General features: G+C 40.3%; 2 protein-coding genes across 2 annotated transcripts in view; one reads left to right on the forward strand and one right to left on the reverse strand.

Moving 5' to 3' along the window:
• The window catches only part of T265_04192 (hypothetical protein), a gene marked incomplete at both ends in the record, with an annotated part of 126,651 nt that overhangs the window by 79,500 nt on the left and 25,803 nt on the right, over nt 1-21,348 (reverse strand). Inside the window, one exon of the mRNA XM_009168874.1 lies at nt 10,870-10,993. Within this exon, the coding sequence (XP_009167138.1) occupies nt 10,870-10,993 (124 nt within the window). The remainder of the gene's footprint in view (nt 1-10,869; nt 10,994-21,348) is intronic.
• T265_13445 (hypothetical protein) overlaps nt 15,420-21,348 on the forward strand; it is a gene marked incomplete at both ends in the record, with an annotated part of 28,785 nt that continues 22,856 nt past the window's right edge. Inside the window, 3 exons of the mRNA XM_009168900.1 lie at nt 15,420-15,537; nt 16,826-16,911; nt 19,735-19,855. Coding sequence (XP_009167164.1) covers nt 15,491-15,537; nt 16,826-16,911; nt 19,735-19,855 — 254 coding nt within the window. The remainder of the gene's footprint in view (nt 15,538-16,825; nt 16,912-19,734; nt 19,856-21,348) is intronic.

Consider the following 21,348-nt stretch of genomic DNA (forward strand, 5'->3'; position numbering starts at 1 on the left):
TCCCTGGCGTCATCAGCATCAGTGTTGGCACAGATGCTCCACTGCTACACAGCCATAAAGTTCGTATATATACATGTATATATATATATATATAATATGATATATACGCAGTCCATAGCCGCCTGAATTTCACAACTAAATCATGATTTGTGGAGACCAGGTGATCTACTTTTCTTTTTCTAACTTCCGCTTCATTTTATTTTATCCCCCAAAATAGAGCTGACCCTCGATTATCTTGCACTATGATCTAAAAACGCAACAAACAAAGACTATTGTTTTCACAAGTGGCCACAAGAGTAGACGTTGGGGGAGCTATTCTACTTCGAAGCTGTTCATTAACGTTCAACGATGCTCAAGACTTGTAGATCACTAGCGATATTTTTTTATTTTTCACCTAATGCAACTTTTCAGGATTTGAAATAATTAATTGCCCTGTGAACCTTGAAAACCACTGAGTCATCTGTATTATTTTAGGTGGGCGCTGAGGCGTATGAACTGTGATGGGTGTAAAAAAGTGTACGCACACGTTTATCACACTGTGGACGAAAAATGGCGGAGATTTTAGAAACATAAATTCCTAAAATGTGGAATTTTTGCGCTAGTTTTGCTCGGCAGCATTACGTCTTGTGGGTTTATCACTAATTACGATAAATTGTGAATTAACTTGGTCGATGCATGACTTTGTCTTTCTACTTAACTTTTGACACAACAGGATTGATCTTCCGGTTTATGCGTAGTAAAATTATGCCAGTTGTCTTTGGTAGCCTGACTACTGGAAGTGAAGAGCTAACTTTTAGCCTACTCTAGACAAAGTGTTGAATTGCCTGAAGTTCGCTAGCATTTTACGTCATTGTGGTTCTTTGGAGAAGTTATTGATTAATTGTATGCTATCTCCTGAAATACTGTTGTTCAATAGCGTGCATTTCATGCATTTCATATGAACAGCAACTCTTAGAGACAAAATGTGGCCTCAGCAGCGATTTGTAATTGTATTATTGTTTTTTGTATTGGTAGTTACGCGTGTTATCATATTTTCTTCAACAGATCCTCATATCCTGGAAGAACGCCAAAAACCTAGAGATAGGTAAGTATCCCGCTTCATTGATGAATGAAGTTGTATGGCTGCTGCTTCACAAGTTGACCAAACCTCTGTCTGAATTCAAGGCCTACGGCACCCTTTTTCAAAGTTCTCAGTTTTGGTAATTTCAGAATTACGAGACCTTTGACAAATATTGAGCAATGCAACTATGAGCTGTTGACGTCGACTTCTAAAAAACGAGTTTTGCCCGTCTTTACTTGTCGTTAGCTCTCTCTGTTTAAAGACCGGCACATAATTCTTTTACGATGATCAAACTTATTGGAGTAATTCGTCCACATGTAGGTCCACGCCGCGAAAAAAAAGAAGAAAACACGTTTCTGTTAGATGTTATGTTATTCCTTCTTCAGTAGAATTCGTATTATGACAAATAGTGAAGCTAATGTTAGCTCATTCACCTGCTGACTTGGCTGTAAACACTCACCAGGAGATGTGCAACTATTTGCTGAGACGCACTAGTGCTTTAACTGGCAGTTAGGTAGTTAGCACTATTTTCCCGAAGGAATCATACACTATCCCCTCACCATTCTCCTATACAGATGGCTTCAACGTTTGTTTTCCGAAGCCGATACTTGCAGCTCTGGCTATTTGGAAGAGGGCACGGCGATGCGCCTGATTATGTCAATCAATCCTGAACTGTCAGAAACACACATCCGACATCAGTGGAAGGTGAGTAATGTTTGAAGGCGGAAATTCACAGTTTGATGATTCGTTCTTTTTCACGAATAAGTTTTTGGCTGGGTCGACTTTGGAATTTAGGAGACAACAAACGTGAAATGTTGAATCACCTTTTCTCTCACTAAATCAGTATTAATTTATCTGCAACTATTCCATAAACTATTTGGATGAACTTCACATAGTTTAGGTATTTAGCAAAGTCAAAACAGACTGATTGCACCACTGAATGTCACGGTATTTGAACGGTCTTTCAAGTGCAATTCTGGGGCGAATCCATCTTGATTCGTCATCACCAGTTGCGGGCTGAACATAGGTGATCCATTCCACTAATTAGCCATATAGCTTACACCCTCTCCACTGGCTATACTTTCCTGAGTTTAGATCTGGAAGTTAACATCCTTGGTTGGCACTATTTGTTTTATAGTTGTCTCATGTTGCGCACGACATCCAACTTTATTTTGTCTGACCAGTGAACTACTAAATTTCACAGGCGACCAGAAGGTAACACATATCGCAGTAACATGCAACTGATAGAACTGATAATGATTTCATCTCAGCACGTAGTGTGTAGGCAAAAGCAAAAGTAGCTTTCTTACAAAATAAATGAATGCATTACTTGAAAAAGAATCTGTTCGCATCAGTAACGAAACTTTGCTTGAACGCCCAATGTACTTCTGAAGGGGTCCACAACTGTCTGAGGCAGTTTCCTACCAGTGTCCTTCCGACAGAACTGATATCATTTTGCATACACACAACTAGGTATGACACATTCTTTGTTGTGTGTCCATGTTAGCAGCAAGCAGTTGCACCACGCCTATTCGTTACTGTTCAGTTGAATAGCTTTGACAAGTTACCAGCTTGCAAAATCTGAATGGCTTTATTATGATCTATCTTCAAACTAACTCATCGTTTTCATTACTATATTACTTTTATCTGACGTATCGTAACCTTGTATCACAGTGGAGCATAAGGTCTGCAGCCGCCCCCGTACGGTCACCGAATTTACTCCAGCGAATAAAGTGTACTGTGTGGCAGAGATTTTCAAGAACTAGCCCCATAGCTATTGGTAGCATCCTTAAATAGTCACGAATAGTCCGATTTTTATCAGGTCAAAAGCTGTTTGAGATGAGAAGCACCTTTCTTAATAGTGTCACCTCTTGCCAAATGCCAGCTGTGAGACAAGTGATTCAAAATTACGACCAGGCAACTGCTTGCCAAACTGTCACGTAACTAAAGCCCACCCAGTGATTCCCAATCAGGATGGGGGAATTCGTGCAAATAAACAACTATTTTTTATCTGACCATGTTTCTTGATGCAATCCGACTCAAATCTTTAACTCCGTTCTCCATGAAGTTCAAAAATGACCTATCGGACCAGCAACCAGTAGATAGAATTCATCAGCCAGCTTACATGGTCAGTCAATCAGTTGTCTTTTATTTAGGCCAGTACCAGATGCAAGGGGTTACCAAGTTTAACCCATTGCGGAAATCACACAAGGGGCTAATCAATACCACTGAAATACATCAACTACTAACCCAATATTTGCAGTGCACTGTGTATTAGATCTTCCCAGAAAACAAGTGTTCTCGATGGGTCTTTTGGTACAGTCCTGGTCTGGTTATCGGCAAATCGATGCTGCCAGCTTCACTCAACCGTCATTTCGTTAGTGTTGTGTAAACTTCGAGTTTTCACTTAATCATAATGCTCGTTTGGTTACAGATCACTTACGAAGTTCAGTTTGTGTAACACAATGCTGTGGTGTCTCTATCTAAATGGGAAAACACTTGATGTGCTCTCTTTATTCTAACGTTTTTCTTCATCGAATCAAATTTTCATTTTTTTTATCCTTTTAGCCTCTCCAGGATATTTTCAACAAATATTTTTACTTTTAGAGTATAATAGACTCCAGGTTTATGTAAATACTGAAAAAATACACCCAAGAATGAACTTGAATTCTCCATCTCTTACTTGCAAATAAGTTCTTTACTCATTAAACTACTGATAATGCCTCTTTCGCATCGCACTCATACAGTTTAGAACCATGCATGATGCACCGCGTCTCATTTTGTTGAATTACTAGTGAACGTTTTTTAGCTCCGTAGGCGAACCCCGTACTTTACTGCCATAGTGGAGCGAAGGTTATTGTTGTACACTGTTATACGGTGGAATAGACTTAAGCGAAAGAAGGGTAGTTCAGGTGCACACAGTACGAATTCTCTCTGGTGGACCTAAAACACCCGACCCTCTCACGCTTGGCAGATTTTCTGTCTTCCATATATGTCTTTTGGCTTCGTATTTTGAATAGTAATCATTCTGATACATTTTTTATGTTTGTTGTTGTCTTCTTCTATTGTAGGACAGTGACTTCCGTTCCCGCGAACAAAAAGGACGCTTAGATGTGGCTGATTTCACCAAGTTCTACAAAAAACTGGTTCACAGGCAGGAAATTTATTATATTCTAGTACGGTGAGTTTGCAATCTTTATCGAGTTTGGTCACTTTTTTCATTGAGCTAGAACCGAACTTTTCCGGATCGCTATGATGGTGCGCAGATATTTGAGAGGTCTTCTTCTTCATTCATTAGTTTGTTATGGTAGTATCGTTTATGACGCAGTAAAAACGCTATGTTGTCGTAAAGCAAAAAAATTAGTCGAACAGAAAAACAATTACCGTTTGAAGCGTAAGAACACCTAAAGAATAATGCTCGGTCATCTCGGTTGGAAGTTTTGTGATCGCTGCAAAAGCACAGCGAGGCACATCCTGAAACTAGCGCCTTTTTTCTACGAAGCAGCGCAAACCTTTCGGAAGCCGCAGTGATTTCACCACTAGGAGACTATGTTGTCTACGTTATGTCGCTCAAAAACAGCGTTTTCAATAGCATTCAACGCCCATGAACACACTCATTAAACCATGCACATAATTAGAAACGCAATCTTATAAGAAGCATTGGTAATCACATCGTTTTCCATACTCATAGCATGTGTACATTTGTACTCACCTTAACTGAGTCCCAGTTGTATGCCCTGAAAAACGGCTCCTGAGTATGCAGTTCGTCATCAGTTCCGCTCCCGGTGCAGCCATTCATTGGCGTTTCTACTGGAAACGTGCATAGTCCATTCACAGCTTAGGGTTTGCTGGTGAAGCTTCCAGATGCCACAGTAAAGGAACGGTTGGTATGCACTAATTAGCAAAGCACATAGTAGTAGCACAGTGGGCTTGATCGAACACCTGCTGACGGAAGCGACCGCCAAACACTTAAAGCGCATCGACCCGAATAGCAAACACGCGCGAACAGCTGTTCAGACTTGTCCGAAAGTATTTCACGGTGATTCTGCTATTTGTTCGGTAAATATCAGTTTCACTGATATCTACTACCTCACACGTAAGGCCTATTCAAAGCCCGTTTGTGCCGAGCCATATTTTGCTCACCGGAAATTTCATAAGCCCATAAAGTACAATCTCTTGACTGGTTTTTACATACAATGACTTTTAAAAACACCCGTTAAATTGCCTTTAAATATCTTCCCGAAAAAACATGGTATTTTTAAAATATAGATATATGGGTATACAAAAAAATACGGACATCCTAAAAAGTATATCGGACCGCTTTCTTTAATTTCCCAAAGTTTGACATTGGCCATACATTTTTTGCAACAAATTCACCATGAATGACCCTTTTTATGATTAATAAAGGGGACTCCTCTTCTTCGTAAAATGAATATTTTTCATGGGTGTTAATGAAACGCTGGCTTCATCTCCTACATACCCATACTGTTTCCACGAAAGATCGGCCTGGAGACTTGGGTAGGATACTTGGACAACCTACGCGAGTATAATTTGAATGCTGTTGATATATTTAGGAATATCAAGCGGTCCTAGAGATATCAACTTCCACAGTTTGTTCTAAGAATTGCGTTCAATTGAGCACTCAGCGCGCGTGACCTTTAATCGGAGAAAACGATGGCTGACGATGGACCAAAAGCTACCGAATGGACGTTAACGCCTCACTCAGTGTTGAAGTAAATGCGTCCATCAGCTACTGCAGTCTCAAGCGTTCGCCTAGATGAGTTAGCTACCATTTCAGTGTAATCCATGTAGCAAAAATGTTACGACGTTTATAATCTATACTAGGAACACTGAAAGACACAAATTCACAGTGCTGTATGTAGGTGTACTACACGGTACACACTTGCGGGTGTAGCTGTTTGATCGTATGACACATGTTTGCACCGAGTCACACTTGGTCGGCAATGTTTTTTTGAACAACAACATGCATTGTATTCTATCAGATACGATTGACTGCTCTGATGAGCGATTTCACTTATTGTTGTTTACAGATGTTCCGATTGGTTGACGTCCAGGTGGCCTGTAAACATGAATTCTCTGACCCTGTGAGCTTTGTCGAATTAATTCCACTATTCCTCTTGTCACCGCATCCACTAATCCGGCACTCGGCCGTCCGCGTTATCCGAGTGAGCTGAGATCCCCAACTTGGGTTCACTTCAAAGTGTCAGTTGATTGAGTGACTTCACGTCGGTGGTTCGCCTCCTAATAAGTCACAATCTCCGAGTGGTACCCCTCCTGATTTTCGTGTACTAAACTCAAACTGACAGCAGAAATGTTGCAACGACGTAGAATTTCAGCGGCTCGCAAACCGAATACCTCATTGAGAAGACTAATTTTCAAAACGACGATCGACACCAAACAACGCGGACGAAAAATGTTGACTATCGGATAAAACGTAACGAGCACAAAAATTTCCATATTGGACAAACCGGAAGAAAATCGTCTAGACAAACCAAGTGGTACATAGTGGTGAATAACATAGAGAGCCGAGTATCAGGCAAATAAATTGAACGGCAAGACGGACAGTAGGACCAATCCAACGAAGCTCAAAGGGTTTCAGTCAGATTATTCAAGTTCACAGGTCATTTCGACATCAACCAATCAGAACATTGACACTAACGTTCCGTGATAACCAATCGAGAAACACTTAGATAAACTTGTGCACAACACTACTCAACGTATGATTGCATTTCACAAAGGCACAGATGATATCAGCCCGATTGCTGCAGGGACGTTGCAAATCCCGGCGAGTATTTCGACCATCAGATCTGACAGACCTTCCTGTTGCAGTGCTTAGTTGTTTCATCACCACTGGTTATTAAATAGTGGTCAGGAATCCATGTTTGCGCGAATGAGTTTGAATCACTCCTCGTGTGGTAGATATATTTAGCAAAATAGATGTTGGAAAGGCTCATCAGCTAACAATTTCATCGAAACCAGGGCATTTCTCGGGAATGACCTCAACCGCAGAAGTCCCAGAAACCTCAAGGCAACTCTTTTGTTTTTGTGGCGCCTGAATCAACCAGTATAAACTAAAACGGCTCAATCATGATGCACACATGGATAAAATCGTCATGTAGCTAAAATTCACAGTTACATTTGCCTGATGAACTTCAATCTACAATCAATGTGATCCTATTCATGTTTGATCAGTGAACGTTTTTGTTGATTTTACTCACATAACTTTTCAAAACCCAAACTTTTTCACACTTTTTATCAACTAGTTACGCTAGTGGAGCAGAACTGCTCAGTCAAGATGACTTGAGACACTTTCTTGACAGCGAGCAAGGGGTAAGTAAGCAATTTTCCTCCGAAATTGGTCATGGTGAAAGTTCGACGACCGCTTTTCTTGCGAATTCATTGTTATCGATTCCCTTGGGCTAAACTTTCCAGTCCCGCGCATGTCAAGTTTACTAGTCTTGTAACACATATTTCTGCATTATTCATGACTTGAAACTTCGAGACTGTCAGCGGATAGGTTAATTAATTTTCTGATAAAGTAGCTTCCATTGCTCCATAAATTTATGCCTCAATTGATTGATGGAGGTTATTCCCTACCACCTTCTTTTAATTTATTCAGGATCGACGGAAAATGAATGGGTTCCACCAGGTCTGAATGGTGGTGTACTAAACTTTCCGGCGTTCCTGAATCTATTTTTACTCGCAAGTTTGCTCCTTTCCTATCATGAGCTAAGTTGCGGTTATACGCAGTATACTGTTCATAAGGTTTCTGAAAATTAGTTGACAGCTCACGACGGGTTTCGCCCTTCTTGTGGCTTATCAGTTTGGCGCAGTCCTCGAGTGTCCGTCAACCTTATGTTCTACTTGAGTACAAATTGTACGAAATACACTCATTTGCAAACAAATGTGCTTAAAGACATTATAAATGGGAGATTAAGGTTCCAGGTGAGTCTCTCGCAAAAGGCATATTTGTTTGCAAATCAGTGTGTTTCGCTTAGTTGCGGTTGGTTAATTCATTGTGATTGGTACTAATCTGATTTCTCCAATGTATGAGTCAAAGTCTGTAATAGATTTATCAAACTGTTCGGATTCTTCAAACCGTTTCAGTGCTGAAATAGCCATGTTGATGCATTTTCTACTAGTCTGAAATAACAAATAGTTTTTAGTTCATTCATATTCTTGTTGTACCCCGGAGTTATGGAAAATAGCATGGACTGTAAAAAACTGGGCATAAAAATTTGAAATTCAATACCGTGTGTTGTAGTTTGCTTTAGCTCACCGAGATTTCACAATTGATTAATAAGCTCGTGGGCTATAACTCATAGGATACCCAGTGTGGTGGATTTATAATTTTTATTATAGCTTACTGGTGCGTTTTTATTCTATTGGAAGGGTATTTTTTCTTATTTGGTGGGAAAAGCCATGAATGATGAACCAACAGATTTTAAAACTTTTATGGAAAGTATAGTTGTTGAAGATTTCGGAACAGCACCATTCTGCACAAACCATCCTTTTTGTTATCGCCAATTAGAACCTTTCACTTGTTGAAAGGAAAAGCACGAGATTTAGACAAATGCTTTCTCACTTGAGCAGTTTGCTGAACAAGTTACTAGTTCTTGATATTCCGCTCATGATATCCGCTAATTGTACAGCTCCAATCATTTATTTGTGAGTAGGTTAGCCACCTTGCTCGATATCCGTTTCCTGAAATCACCTCTACTGAGGTTGACATGTTTCCAACTCGACACAATTCTCATTTAGTCTATTGTGCTGGCTTTTGTGGTTGGGAAAGTCGACCTTCTGCCTATGTCAGGGTCACACCGATCCCTAAAAGCAAATGATATTAGAACATTGATTATTGAGAAGCAGTCCCAATGTCTAAGCCGTCATATTTTGATGCCTGTTTGAGAAAAGAAGCCACAAGAGTGCGTATCGACTGCCTTGAGAAAAATAAACTAGATTTTTCTTCATTCCCTGATAGACCTCCGTAGACGTCTAGAATACTTTTATGTTAAGTGGCCTCCTTACTGCTTTCATTTCTCTCCAAACAGCGGCTTTGGGGTTCATAAAAACTCATTTACATAAAAAATGATTCTTTTCGATCCAAAACAGATATCCGCAAGGTGGTCGACCACGTCACCCACACTTATCCTCATGCACTATCAACTAAATGACCGCTATCTTCAAGCAAGACAGCTTTCTCTTATAACAATAGCATGCAGTGGAGCACGTCCCTTCGTGCAATAGAACAAGCCATGTATCCTGTCCGATACAGAACTAACATTACTTGCTGTTTGTTGAATCAACCGGAGCAGTTCAATGTGCTACTTCGAGGCACATTTACCACTGATCATGTATTCTTGTGATAGTAGCAATATTCCCTATGAGCTGGAAAAAGTGATTTGCTAAGTTTACCAAGAGAATGCTTCCAGAAGAGCTTAGTGTTCTTTGAACATAGTTGATGAACCTGCAACCACCAGACACCTTATTTTACATAAGACCTTCGTATCTTTCGGATAAAACGGACTAAATTGCAAAAAGCGCTCAGAGTGAGTATGATAATAATACAGTCAGACCGATTTCAGTACCGTATCATTCAAGCAGCAACCTGGTGAACAAACTTCAGAAGTTGCACTTCGTGCAATGGGTGACTCTCTCCAAGCTGATACAAAAGGTACTCAGTTAGCAGATAACATATACATGATAGATGTCTGTCAGTTATAGCCCGAATGAGTCAGCTAAATTATGCACATCTAGGATTCGCCGTTTTCCATTAACAAATATTGGTCTAAATAGCAATGAAATTTGATAAACTGGCGGCTACAAGCAAAGAATTACTGTCTACACATATTGGTTAAGTTCTTTCGCATAATCTGCAAGAAACGGACAAGACAGCGTAAAGAGAGATGTGATAGGCAAAATATGCCTAACTTGCACAGGATCCAGGCCGATGACAGCCGTGCTCAAGCTGGAATCGCTAATGAGCTAGCTTACAGAGAGTAATATGGCTGTTGTCCTATTCCCTAGCAAATAGATGAATAGAGTGCATAGGCGCACACCAAACGCACGATGGACGGAACGGGTTCCACGATCCCTAGTTTTCAGGAATGAGAGTCTATGGTATTCAGGCCCTAAGAGTTACAGTATGGATGTTGCAACTAGGCTGACGTGCTGTTGGACTGCTGTGAGAACCTAAAACGGAGGGAAGTTACATTGGTGAGCCTCTAATGTTTTGAGCGGCGTATTTTACTTGCGGTGTATTTTCACACGGTTATCAATATCCTACAGCCCTGATTATCAGATAATCGAACACAGATAATCGATAGCACTACATTCAGGACATTGCGATAGGATTCTGGATGGATAGCTGATTGAAGATATCACTAAGCCTGTTTGTTGTATACCATCACTGCCGAAAGTTTGAAAAGTCGATCCTTGTTTACCTAGACTTAATTACTCACGACTCACTTAACACAACAGATTGGTAGTTGCATCAAGAACACACACGAACTGGACACTATGTCAACAACTCCTGCTGGAAAACGGATGGGTAGCGTAGGTTAACACTTGGTTGCACACACAATGCAAACGTAATCAGGCTTACCTGGACATTGGTAGATCACATGACCCTATGCAACTCAACATCCATTCGGAAAACACTTTTCCGAGCTAACAGTTTCACACGCCTAATTAATCCCCTATTAGCGGACTAAGTTTCTGTTGACGTGCGACACAAATTCTATTTTGTATTCACTTGGTTATCCCCACCCAAAGTATATCCGATTCACCTTCAGCTTGGAACGTGTTTTCCGTCTGGGGGGGGGGGTTCGTCCCAGAATTCGTGTTGTTCCTCCAGTGTGTTCGAACAGGTATAACATGGTTTGTAGATATGCGCATGCGCACACCAGTTTTCTGAAAGGAATGGATGTGAAAAAGTGAAATCTGCTCTTGTTGCTCAAAAATCCGCAAGCGCGCATGAGAGTCACAATAGTGGTCAACACATGCGAAAAATACTTGGATGAAATATCGAGAAGCAAAACGCAAACTGTCTTTTTTTGAGCAGTGACTTACGCTAAGCCGGTACAGTTTTTAAGCTCACGGAAGCGAATTCATCAGCTTTGGAGAACCTCCCATTGGTTGAGAGGTGATATCGTGCTGATACTGCCCGGTCAACTATACAGTCGTATCTTTCGTCCACCTTAACCATCATCATGTGCCTAATCAGTTATTATTTGTGCAATTTATGGTGATTCCAGTAGTGAGTTTGACGCAGGTTTGTTCTTTCCAATGTGTTTGCCAGGCAGGGTATGCTCCATAATTGTGTGAATATGATACTGTTTCTATTCGCATACTTGTAAGCAGCTAGACGTAGCTAGACTCCTCAAAAGCTCCCCTACAAATGATTGTCCACTCCACTTTCAGTGATGAGATAATAAGTTGGTAACTGAAAAGTATTCGAAACCGCGGCTTTCAGAAATCTCCTAGTGAGAACCTCGCTGACTTGGAATATACAAACGATACAGTTCTCTTTTTCAAATGATAAAATGAAGTGACACCAATGGCAAAATCTGAATAAGATTTTCCCGGCCTTTTTTGTGTGCTTCGCGCTCACGAAGTACAAAGTCGTTCTGTGAAACCTTTAATCTTTTAATATGACTAAACGTTCAAAGGGCAGCACTGGAAGTTGTGGAATGCCATGAGTACCTCGGAGGTTATGTTAACTTTAACGGTTGTGTAACAGACGTAGTCAACGCACGAGTCTAAAAGACCAGAATATCGTTGGTCAAGTTCTGCTACCTGTCTCATCGTTGAATCTGAAAAGCTGCGCGTATCGGCCTACAATGCAGGTTGTTTTGTTGTGCGGCTGCCAGACTTGACTAATCTGGGTGGGAAGGCATCTTCAGATTTTCACCACTGATGTTCCAGAAACATAGTGGAATCATCTAGGACCAGCTGATTTGCGATACGATAGACAATATATGTGCAGATGTAGTATTAACTTTGTTTTTAATCTGCATATTTTCATACTTTTTCACTTAGTATGCGTTTGTCAAATCGGCTTCTCGTATGCATTGGGTCTTCTCTGTTTTGCTCTGTACCCCTTCTGTTATGGTGCATGTATTTTTGTGACCAAAGTTTCCGTCCTGTTTGCATTTTTCCTGAATTCACCACCGAACAAATTAGTTCGAACAAGTCAGAGCCCATCCATACTCTGCACATTGCAACTCCCATCGTTTCTACCCGTTGTTTTTTTAGTGACCATGTTGTCGGCTGACGGTACGGTGTTTTTATATTAAATCTGACGGGAAAGGAGACCTGGTGCAATAAATTTTACTGCCAGAGTGAAACAATAGTCTCTCAACTTACTCCAACTGAGAATATGAGATGAGCACGAAGCGCTTAACCAGTACTGTTTTACGCCACCCAAGAAGGGTTAGCTAGCCTATGTGCTCTTGACTTCCAACAATGAAAAATCGCTCTGCATTCCTGTGGGCTTGTGTCTTAGCGGGTACGAAAATACAAGCGACAGCTAAGTATCATCAAATCAGCCCTTCTCGAAGGTCTTCTATGCATTGTGGCTGTTACCTTCAGAAATAAATTTGTGGTGATCCAGGACACGGTGAACAAATTTATTAATGGGACAGGATACACATGTATCAAAAGTTATCTGTGATCAGGCACGATGTATTGGCCCACGGTCCTAATGCTCACGACGCTGAAATTCAAATAATGATTTCAAATCCCATTCTATACAACATGGGCGTTTTTGGATGCAGGTTACGCGCAATTATACATCCTAACCAATTAACGAATGAAACCTAAGTTGCGTTTACGTCAAGTAAATGACAGTCAGATGCGTTAAATACCATGAGATAAAAGGTGGATAATGTAACTTAGATGTAGTTTGCGTGAAATTTTGTCGATCACACAGAGCACTATTATTAGTAACATGGTGTGCAATTTACAGGCTCTATCTAATCGCCTGTTCGAAATATGTCTATCCTCGGAATGGAAGCAGTGGGTGACTAAAGGCATCCATGCGACTTAGATGAATATGGTTTCAAATACAGAACTCCGTCAATGGATAATCAGAAAATTAAACGAGGAGTTGTTATCCGATGGCCTCGGATGACATTTACGTGACAAGGACAGAAACTCAGATATTTTTTTCAAAACCACTGCACAACCAAACGCGTTCAAATCAACTTTTTTTAGAATGTAGTCGGGTCAGATTCTGAGGCACCAGTTTCATATCGTTAACCGAAAACTTGCAGGACCCTCAAGACGAGGAAGAAGAAATTTGGGGCAGATTTGTATCATTTTTCCAATGCCGGCATGGGTATTCCTGTTTTTAAAAACTCCTGCGAGTTGAGCTCCTTGAAACAGCAGGTTCGCGTTCGCTGTTTACATACATAGCGTTTGGATATAAGATATAAGCATTGCAACTGAAAAAGGCGCATCTAACTAGGCACGTGTTCATTGAATCGTACTTTGGTGATGCGAAGATGTGGGACAACGACATTCAAAATCCTCGCTTCACCATTCATTCTTCCGTCTCAGTCCAATAGAAGTCATACCTTTTCAGTGCCCAGCCGGTGTCGTTCCGAATATATCCACAGAGTAGCATGAAAGACTAAACCTTGATCGTATTGTTTGCGCCCAGCTTGCATTTGAAGATCTATTCTCTTGCCTCCACACACATTAATCTTTACAATTCACAAACTATTCATTAGTCTTATGTTTTTCCATCCTTTTGACACCAATTTAATTGTAGCAAATCGGTGTGACGGCAGAACAATGCCGAAGGTATATCGAGTATTTTGAACCCTCCCCAGAAAACCGAGCACTTGGATTGATGGGGATTGATGGTGAGTTTCACAATGTTATGCGTGTGTAATTGTTGGCTGAATTTCACTTTGAATTTACTTTTATTGAAACCCTACCTACACATGTCCCGCCTGAAGGACAAACTTGGTAACTATTCATCCGCTATTCGCTGTAAATCAGCAGAGTTCATGAAAAATAGTGTTCAATATAATGTCATTGGAATCAGATATTAGATAAAATAGGTAGGAGCGTTAACTTCTCCGCCTACAAAATTCATCAAGTGAATCTCCAGGCATACGGGGCACTACTGCCTATCCACCACCCCGAATGATCGTCCCCGCACAACATCAGGAGTCTCTTTTTTCGGGAAAGACTCTCCACAGAATGTGGTTTTATACGGTCGAAAATAATTTTGTGCATACACACGAGCATTTCATCGCTTACGCTTTAATTTATACGGGATGTGGAGCAAAAACAAGAAGGAAAACGTATATTTGATCATGTGTCGCGCACAGTCGGTGACCGTTTTGATGCAGGCAGGAAAAAGCGAGCTCACTGATGCATTCATTTTGAAAACTACGCGTAGAATCTTCCCCTATATACCTGTGCCTAAATTTCTACTTTCCCTTTTATTGTCAAAAACTTATATTCTTACGTTCAATTCAATATTCAATTATTTAGTTTCCCTTCATCAGTTTTTGTACATTCGGCTACAAGTTCTATGATGTTTTATCAGAAGAAGTAGTCACGCACACTGAAAATTAAAGTGCACGCTTCTATTTAGTAAGTACCCACACTTGTGGGCTACTTGTGGCCAGGCAAATCTAAATCGATATCACTCCGATTTGCTCCAGCACAACAAATTTTCCCGGTCTAAGCCGTTGGAATCATAGTTCATAGTTCAGTCATAGTGCATTCTACAGGTGAATTCACTAGGTGCTAGAAGGCTAAAAAACACTGTATGGCTGTTCATCCTTTCTAGGGAGATTCGAGCACGCGGCATCCCGAGCAGCATTTGAAAATCATACCTGTCGACCAGGGTTGGCTGTTTAGTAGCCTGGTTATCTCGATCGAACTTGGGCAGAACATAGCGTCACTCCGTCGCAAAACTCATTCGTATTCACATTTTAATTGGATCTTCGATAAATGATCTCTAATATGTGATATATTTTCTCTTCTGGACAGCTTACTTGCCGTTTTATTGTCTTGAACTAGTAGCTTGAAGGTCACGGGCTTAAATCTTCGTACAGGTTTGTAATGTACGCACTGCTGCAGAAACGTATGTAAATTACATATAGGCTCTTCAGCATAGATGGACCTTACTTGCTTGTGGAATCTTGTTCAAATGCCAAAATCCTCCCATATTACCACCAAATCACAAACTAGTCCGTCTTCTGTTAATCTGACTCCGTCATCGGTACTGACATTCATAAGCGACACTGATTGCAACCATTTGTGCTATTGTGAGCGACTCAGTTAGACAAATAATAATCTCCCTATATATTGACAGGGTTTACCGCTTTCCTGCTCTCCCGTGAATGCGATGCATTCAACGCAACGCACCTGAACGTTTGTCAAGACATGTCGCAGCCCATAACACACTACTACTTGGCTTCTTCACATAAAACGTGAGTTGGTTAAATCAACTACCACTGTATTTACGTGTATTTGTTAGCATTCTGTGGAAAAATCCCAGTTTCTTTCTCATGCATAAGCGCCAAATTCTATTTGTGCGCCTGCTATTGGTTGCTACTTGATCTTTGTTGTCCATCGATAAATCAATAATTCGCATAATCTTCAGCTTTTTTCTCAACAACTCACCAAAATAGGTGACACTTTTGAATCAGTATACTTGCTTTAATTCATTCTTCCAATTCGATCATTACTCGCCGATATCAACGCGACAGTGCAACCTGGCTACAAGTGGTCTTATCAGTGCACTAAGTTAGCGAAATACACTAACCTGGAACCTAGCTAAATCTTCCGTTTGTGGTGTTTCTCCGCAACTAAATGTGCTGCACCAAGCAGCCTCGTGTTTCTGTTGGTACGATATTTGAGATATCGCGATTCATGTATAATCGTAATACACTATCCATAAGGTTGCTAAAAATCTGTCGACAGCCCACGACCGGTTCCGCCCTTCTTGGGGCCCATCGGGTAGGCGCAAATGAGTGTATTTCGCTAATTTCGTTAAACATGGTTTCAACTAGAACATAAGGTTGACATAACCCATCTGATGAGCCCCAGGAAGGTCAAAACCGATCACGGGCTTTTTCAGCAACCTTGTGAGTAGTGTATTCCGATTATAAGTGAGCTAAGTTATTTTGCATTTGCCTTCATGTTTGGGTATGCACGAAACATAGACAAAGCATCTCTCATGCGGTAGAGAGAATCAAAATTTACCTGTGCGTAAAATTTACGAGGGGTTTTAATTTATTGTGGTGGGCGAATGGGAGTCGTGAGTACTCCCAATTATAGGTATGTAAAGGTTGGCCGAAATTCACAAACAGTTCCGCTGGTAAAACGCCAACCACCAGAGTAGGGGTTAATGGTGCACCATGTGCGTGTTGTTTCTCTCATGCTGTGTTTGAAGATTTCTCGAAGTTCGAGTTTTTACCACCTAACGTTAACAGCAATTGTCCAATCCCGTGGACATCAACTCCAATACCTACACGAACACAAGTCCAAGCATGCATTATGAAAGCCAGAAGGATGTTTGACGGCTGATTAGCCATCAACCATGCACTCATCTGTCATGTTCACTGGAGATTTCTTTGAACAAAATGGTTAATCTTTTTCGTTTGCAGATCTAATCTTGTCGTTTGATCTTATCTCGTAAGTTGCTTATGAACTCTTATATATTTACTGCGGTGCAAAGATACCTAAATGTCTTCAAAATAATCTCTATCATTTCAGTTTTCTGCTTGAAGACCAACTGACTGGACCTTGCAGTATTGAGGGATATCGGCGTGCACTGCTCTCTGGATGCCGATACATTGAGAGTAGGTTACCCGTTTTTTAACCTTCTCTTTGCGACATAGCGTTCATTCAATCAACATAAATTTCCAGCTTCAATCTATTTTAGGCGGTATAAAAAACGAGTCTCTCAAACAGCTACATGACCTGTCTCCTTGAAGCATACTCCTACCTAAGCAACCCTTTTCAAGAATAAACTAAACACTTATTGAACTTCTGGACTAATGAATTTGTCATTGGTTTCCCTTACAAACATTCCTGTAGAGAGCTTCACCCATTTTAAAGCACTTTTTGTTGCATCTCACGTCTCGCAATCCAATCGTTCATTCGTTTCCGATGAGATATTAGCATCGCTAGCGTTTTGACACATTCGCATCGCATAGCCCTCTGGCCTTGCTTCAGACCGAATCCACTGAAACTTAGCAAAGGATGCACTCATCATGAAAATGAGTGTCCATACAGATGAGAACAAGTTTTTAACGGTCCCACAGCAATAACGTCATACCATTAACATATGTTTTGGAGTGCCAATTTCGAACTTTTTCAAATATGAGTCCGGAAAAAGGAGCAAGTCAAAGTCAACCAAATGGATAATTTGTGTTCTAAATTATCCTGTCGCAATTATTCTGTTTCAAAAGTGCATCCGAATAGCTTTACACGAGCCCTCACAAATGTATCATTTATTTTTTAGGAAGCAATCATAGATGGAGATGGTTTGTTCCGAAAAAAGACAACAGTGCTCGATCGTTTCATTTGACGCTGCCAGTCAAGTCTCAACCAAAACGTGGTCACTTACCTTCTATTCTGTGTTGCTTTTGCCGTCACGTAACAGCCGAACTGAAACTTTTGTGTATAGGACAAATCAAGCCTACAAGTTTTCCTCGGAAATTTGTCGTTTCACATAAACTCATCCTGCTAATCTTACAAGTAATTGATTTGGCGGGTGTTAAAGGTTATCTAATGCAACTGTACGAATGAAGCCCCATCGCCTTACTGCACCGTTCAAGTTTGGATTGAATTTCAGCAAGACTTCTATAATATGAGCTTCTACATCCAGTTATTTGGTAGCGGCTCAATGATTTCAGTTTAATGACGATGTGAGAGCTGGCAAATGGCTATTGTTCTTATAAAGGCTTTCAAATCAAACGTGTGCCGGACAACCGGAAACATGTAGAGACTCTCCTACCACCATTCACTCAAACCTGGTATCGTCCACTTTAGTCTACTTGCAATATTCTTGTGATTATATTGTGTAACAGAATTTATTTCCTGAACCTAGATTTCTATCCAATTTCCAACTGCAACTTGTCCTCTCCAAAATTCTACAAATACTCTGGGTAAAATTTTGGATGAGTCCCCACTACTTTTGCGTTCTACATTACTAGTGAGCTTTTCATTCTAAAAGGTGACCTTAACAGATTCGGTGACTAATCTTTGCTTGTTTCTGATCTCTGTTCGTTAGCCAATCAGGAATGAAACCTGGCTTATCAAAACTTGCGATTTATACGTCTACAACTGTCTGAAGTTTCTGTAACCCGACTGATGGATTGTGCTTTTTTCTCCACTTCCATACACAGCTTTTCCTATAAACACCGTGTCCATCCAGCTGGTTCCGATTCGCTGATTAGCTTGTTTACTTCTAACTAAGCATGATTACTTGCTAATTTAATTTCGAATTTTTCATCGTGAATTCTAATTTTTATAACCAAAGTGAAATATTTATTCCTTCACAAAGCACTGGTTAGCTTGATGCACGTCAAAGCCCGTTGAAGACGAAAAGACTATGCTCATAAATACGGAAGGCCTGTTGCCATGACTAAACTCAGACCTCGGATACGACGGGAAAAATAACCGAAGTTAGCTCTCTCCCCCATAACGATGATCTTGAACACATCAAAAGATCCACATTGATGTTCGGAGAAAACCCGGCAGATGCACACCGCCTGGGTCTAAGCTCATATTCAAATATTTCGTCTGATCTCTCCACCCTCCCTTAAATCTTCTAAATCAGTCATCCTCTAAATACCTTCAGAGTTTCTGGACACAATAAAACTGTCAACTGTGTTCAAGAAGATTGTGCCTAAACCTCGACAAATTTCGTTCGGCCTACAGTTAACTGATTAAGTTTCCGTGCCTTGGTACTAAATCTAATTTTACATATTCAAACCATTTTTTATCTTAATTAGTGAAATGGTTTGTGTTGCGTGAAGTGGTTTCATTATTGGGCAGTGCAACTCTCAACTCTTTATTACGTTTTATTTTTTCTGCAACTATCGATCGTCAGCTATTTTTTGTAGTGGACATACGCCAATATCCTACGCAGCAAACAGGATCTGGTATTTATATCTATATCTATCTTGTATGGTGTCAGTTGGTGTTTTGGGGACAGATCATGGCTAAACAAAAATTGGTCGGTAAGACAGAAAGCAATTTTGCTAATTTGAACGCTGCTACCCTTGAATACCAAAGTTAAACGTTGTTCTTGGGTTGTCTATGACGGGAATATTTGGAAATAAAGAAATCGAATTTTGCCATGGTTTATGAGATTTCGCTTGCGCTTATTGTGCTTCACATTTGCTCTGTGTAGTGCCCAGTATCCTGTATTGGTAAAATTCGTAAAATGCAATATTTTTAATTTACCAAACAACGTATAAATAACGGCAACCTCATCTGGATGAATGAATTTAACATTTGGGAAAATCCATAAATTTTGAAATGACTTCCGCCGAACATGATGCAAATGAACAGTTAAATCATTTATTTCTATATGGGTTTAACTGTCCGCTATCTATTCAGAGATCATAACTGTTTTCCCAACCAACCTTTCTGTCTTTCGTTAATTTGAAAAGTGGAAATCTACGACGGTCACGATGGATATCCAGTGGTACGAAGAGCCAACTCAAGGCCTCCTGGCATTCCTATTCAAGTTGTGCTGGAAACTATCAGTGGTCTAGCCTTTCATCGCTCTGAGTAAGCCTAAAACCCAGATTTCTTGAGACTCCGTTAGAACGAGACATTTAAACCCATTGATCCCTCTTGTAAAATTCGTAATACTTTTTCTCGATATATTACACTGCTCATTTTGGCAACACAATACTGGTTTCGCTCTTGTTCACGTTCACTTCTATGTTTTCACCAATAATTTTTGTCATTTGGGTGCCAAGGTTATGCAACTGGCAAATCACACTCATTTGTGAATCGCTACAGTGTTAGCTGGAGGCTCATCTAGATCACTCATTTATGACATTCCTCAGTTAATGCTTTTTTTATTGTATTTATGTACGCCATCTAAATTTTTCAATTTATACCGTTTATTTTCACAGACTGCCGCTTGGTTTTTATTCTTAGCTACACTTTAGTTTTTATATCCATTAGGTTATTCAACGAAACTACTTTTGCAAAAAAGTAGTTCTTTGTGACCTGAACAAAACACATCAACGAATCTAAACCAATATTCGCAGAACCCAACAATGTCGCATTGTGTTGCTTCTGTCAGAATACACAATCCCTTAAACTAACACGGTTATCTTGAGAAATGAGTGTATATTTTCATGGTCACAATGTTAGATTTGTTCTTCTAGATTAGAGGTTATTTACACTTTCCCTCTTACGCTCAAAAACAAGACCACTTTCCTAGATTATTGGCGATTCTACCATTTCTCGTGGAAGATGACTAGGATCTAGGGTTACAGCATCATGAAAGAATACCTTAAACAGAGAACTGCTATCTCGAATGCTTAGGTGCTTGGTATGATCGAATAGCGTCTTTAGATCATAGTCGTGTACTGCCTGGATTTCATTGGCTCTGAAGCAATAAATCTACGAACAGTAACCTCAATGCACAAGAAACTGCACGCCTTTTTCCAAGTCTAAGTGCTGCGCCAAAGTAGGTTAGTTTTGAACTAGACGGGCGGAACACATTGATTAGAGCAGTAGGGATTAACGCGTTTTTAACTCAGCTCAGTTTTGAGCAGCTCAGTTTTGAGGCCCTATCCTATATATATGTATATGTATATATATATATATATCCGGTAGGTTTTTCTTTGTGGCAAGTTCCGGCAGGAAAGAATGAAGATTGAAGACTGATACAAAAGGCTACTGGTATTTGGGGGCCAAAGCAACCGATTTACCCATGCATTTCGTTCCACATCGTCTCGGTTTGTTTCACCTTATCTTATAGTAAGATGAGGAAAGACATAGTAAACCGAGTTGATGTACATCAGTGAGAAGTACATATTGTTTGACGCGGCAAAAGTACAGCACATTGTATCCTAAAGCTGTAGATTTAGGTAGCGGCTCACAACGTTCACGCTAACGTGATGCGAATGTAACTTTTAGTGAATACCGTGGTGAACATCCGCGTGTGAGTGAATGATAAAGTGGTGAATGATACAATAAATGATGATAATGATAATGATGATAATGATAATGATAAAATGATAACAAATGAGATCATTCAAACA

Source organism: Opisthorchis viverrini, assembly GCF_000715545.1.
Source record: "Opisthorchis viverrini unplaced genomic scaffold opera_v5_66, whole genome shotgun sequence".
NCBI classification, from domain to species: Eukaryota; Metazoa; Platyhelminthes; class Trematoda; order Opisthorchiida; family Opisthorchiidae; genus Opisthorchis; species Opisthorchis viverrini.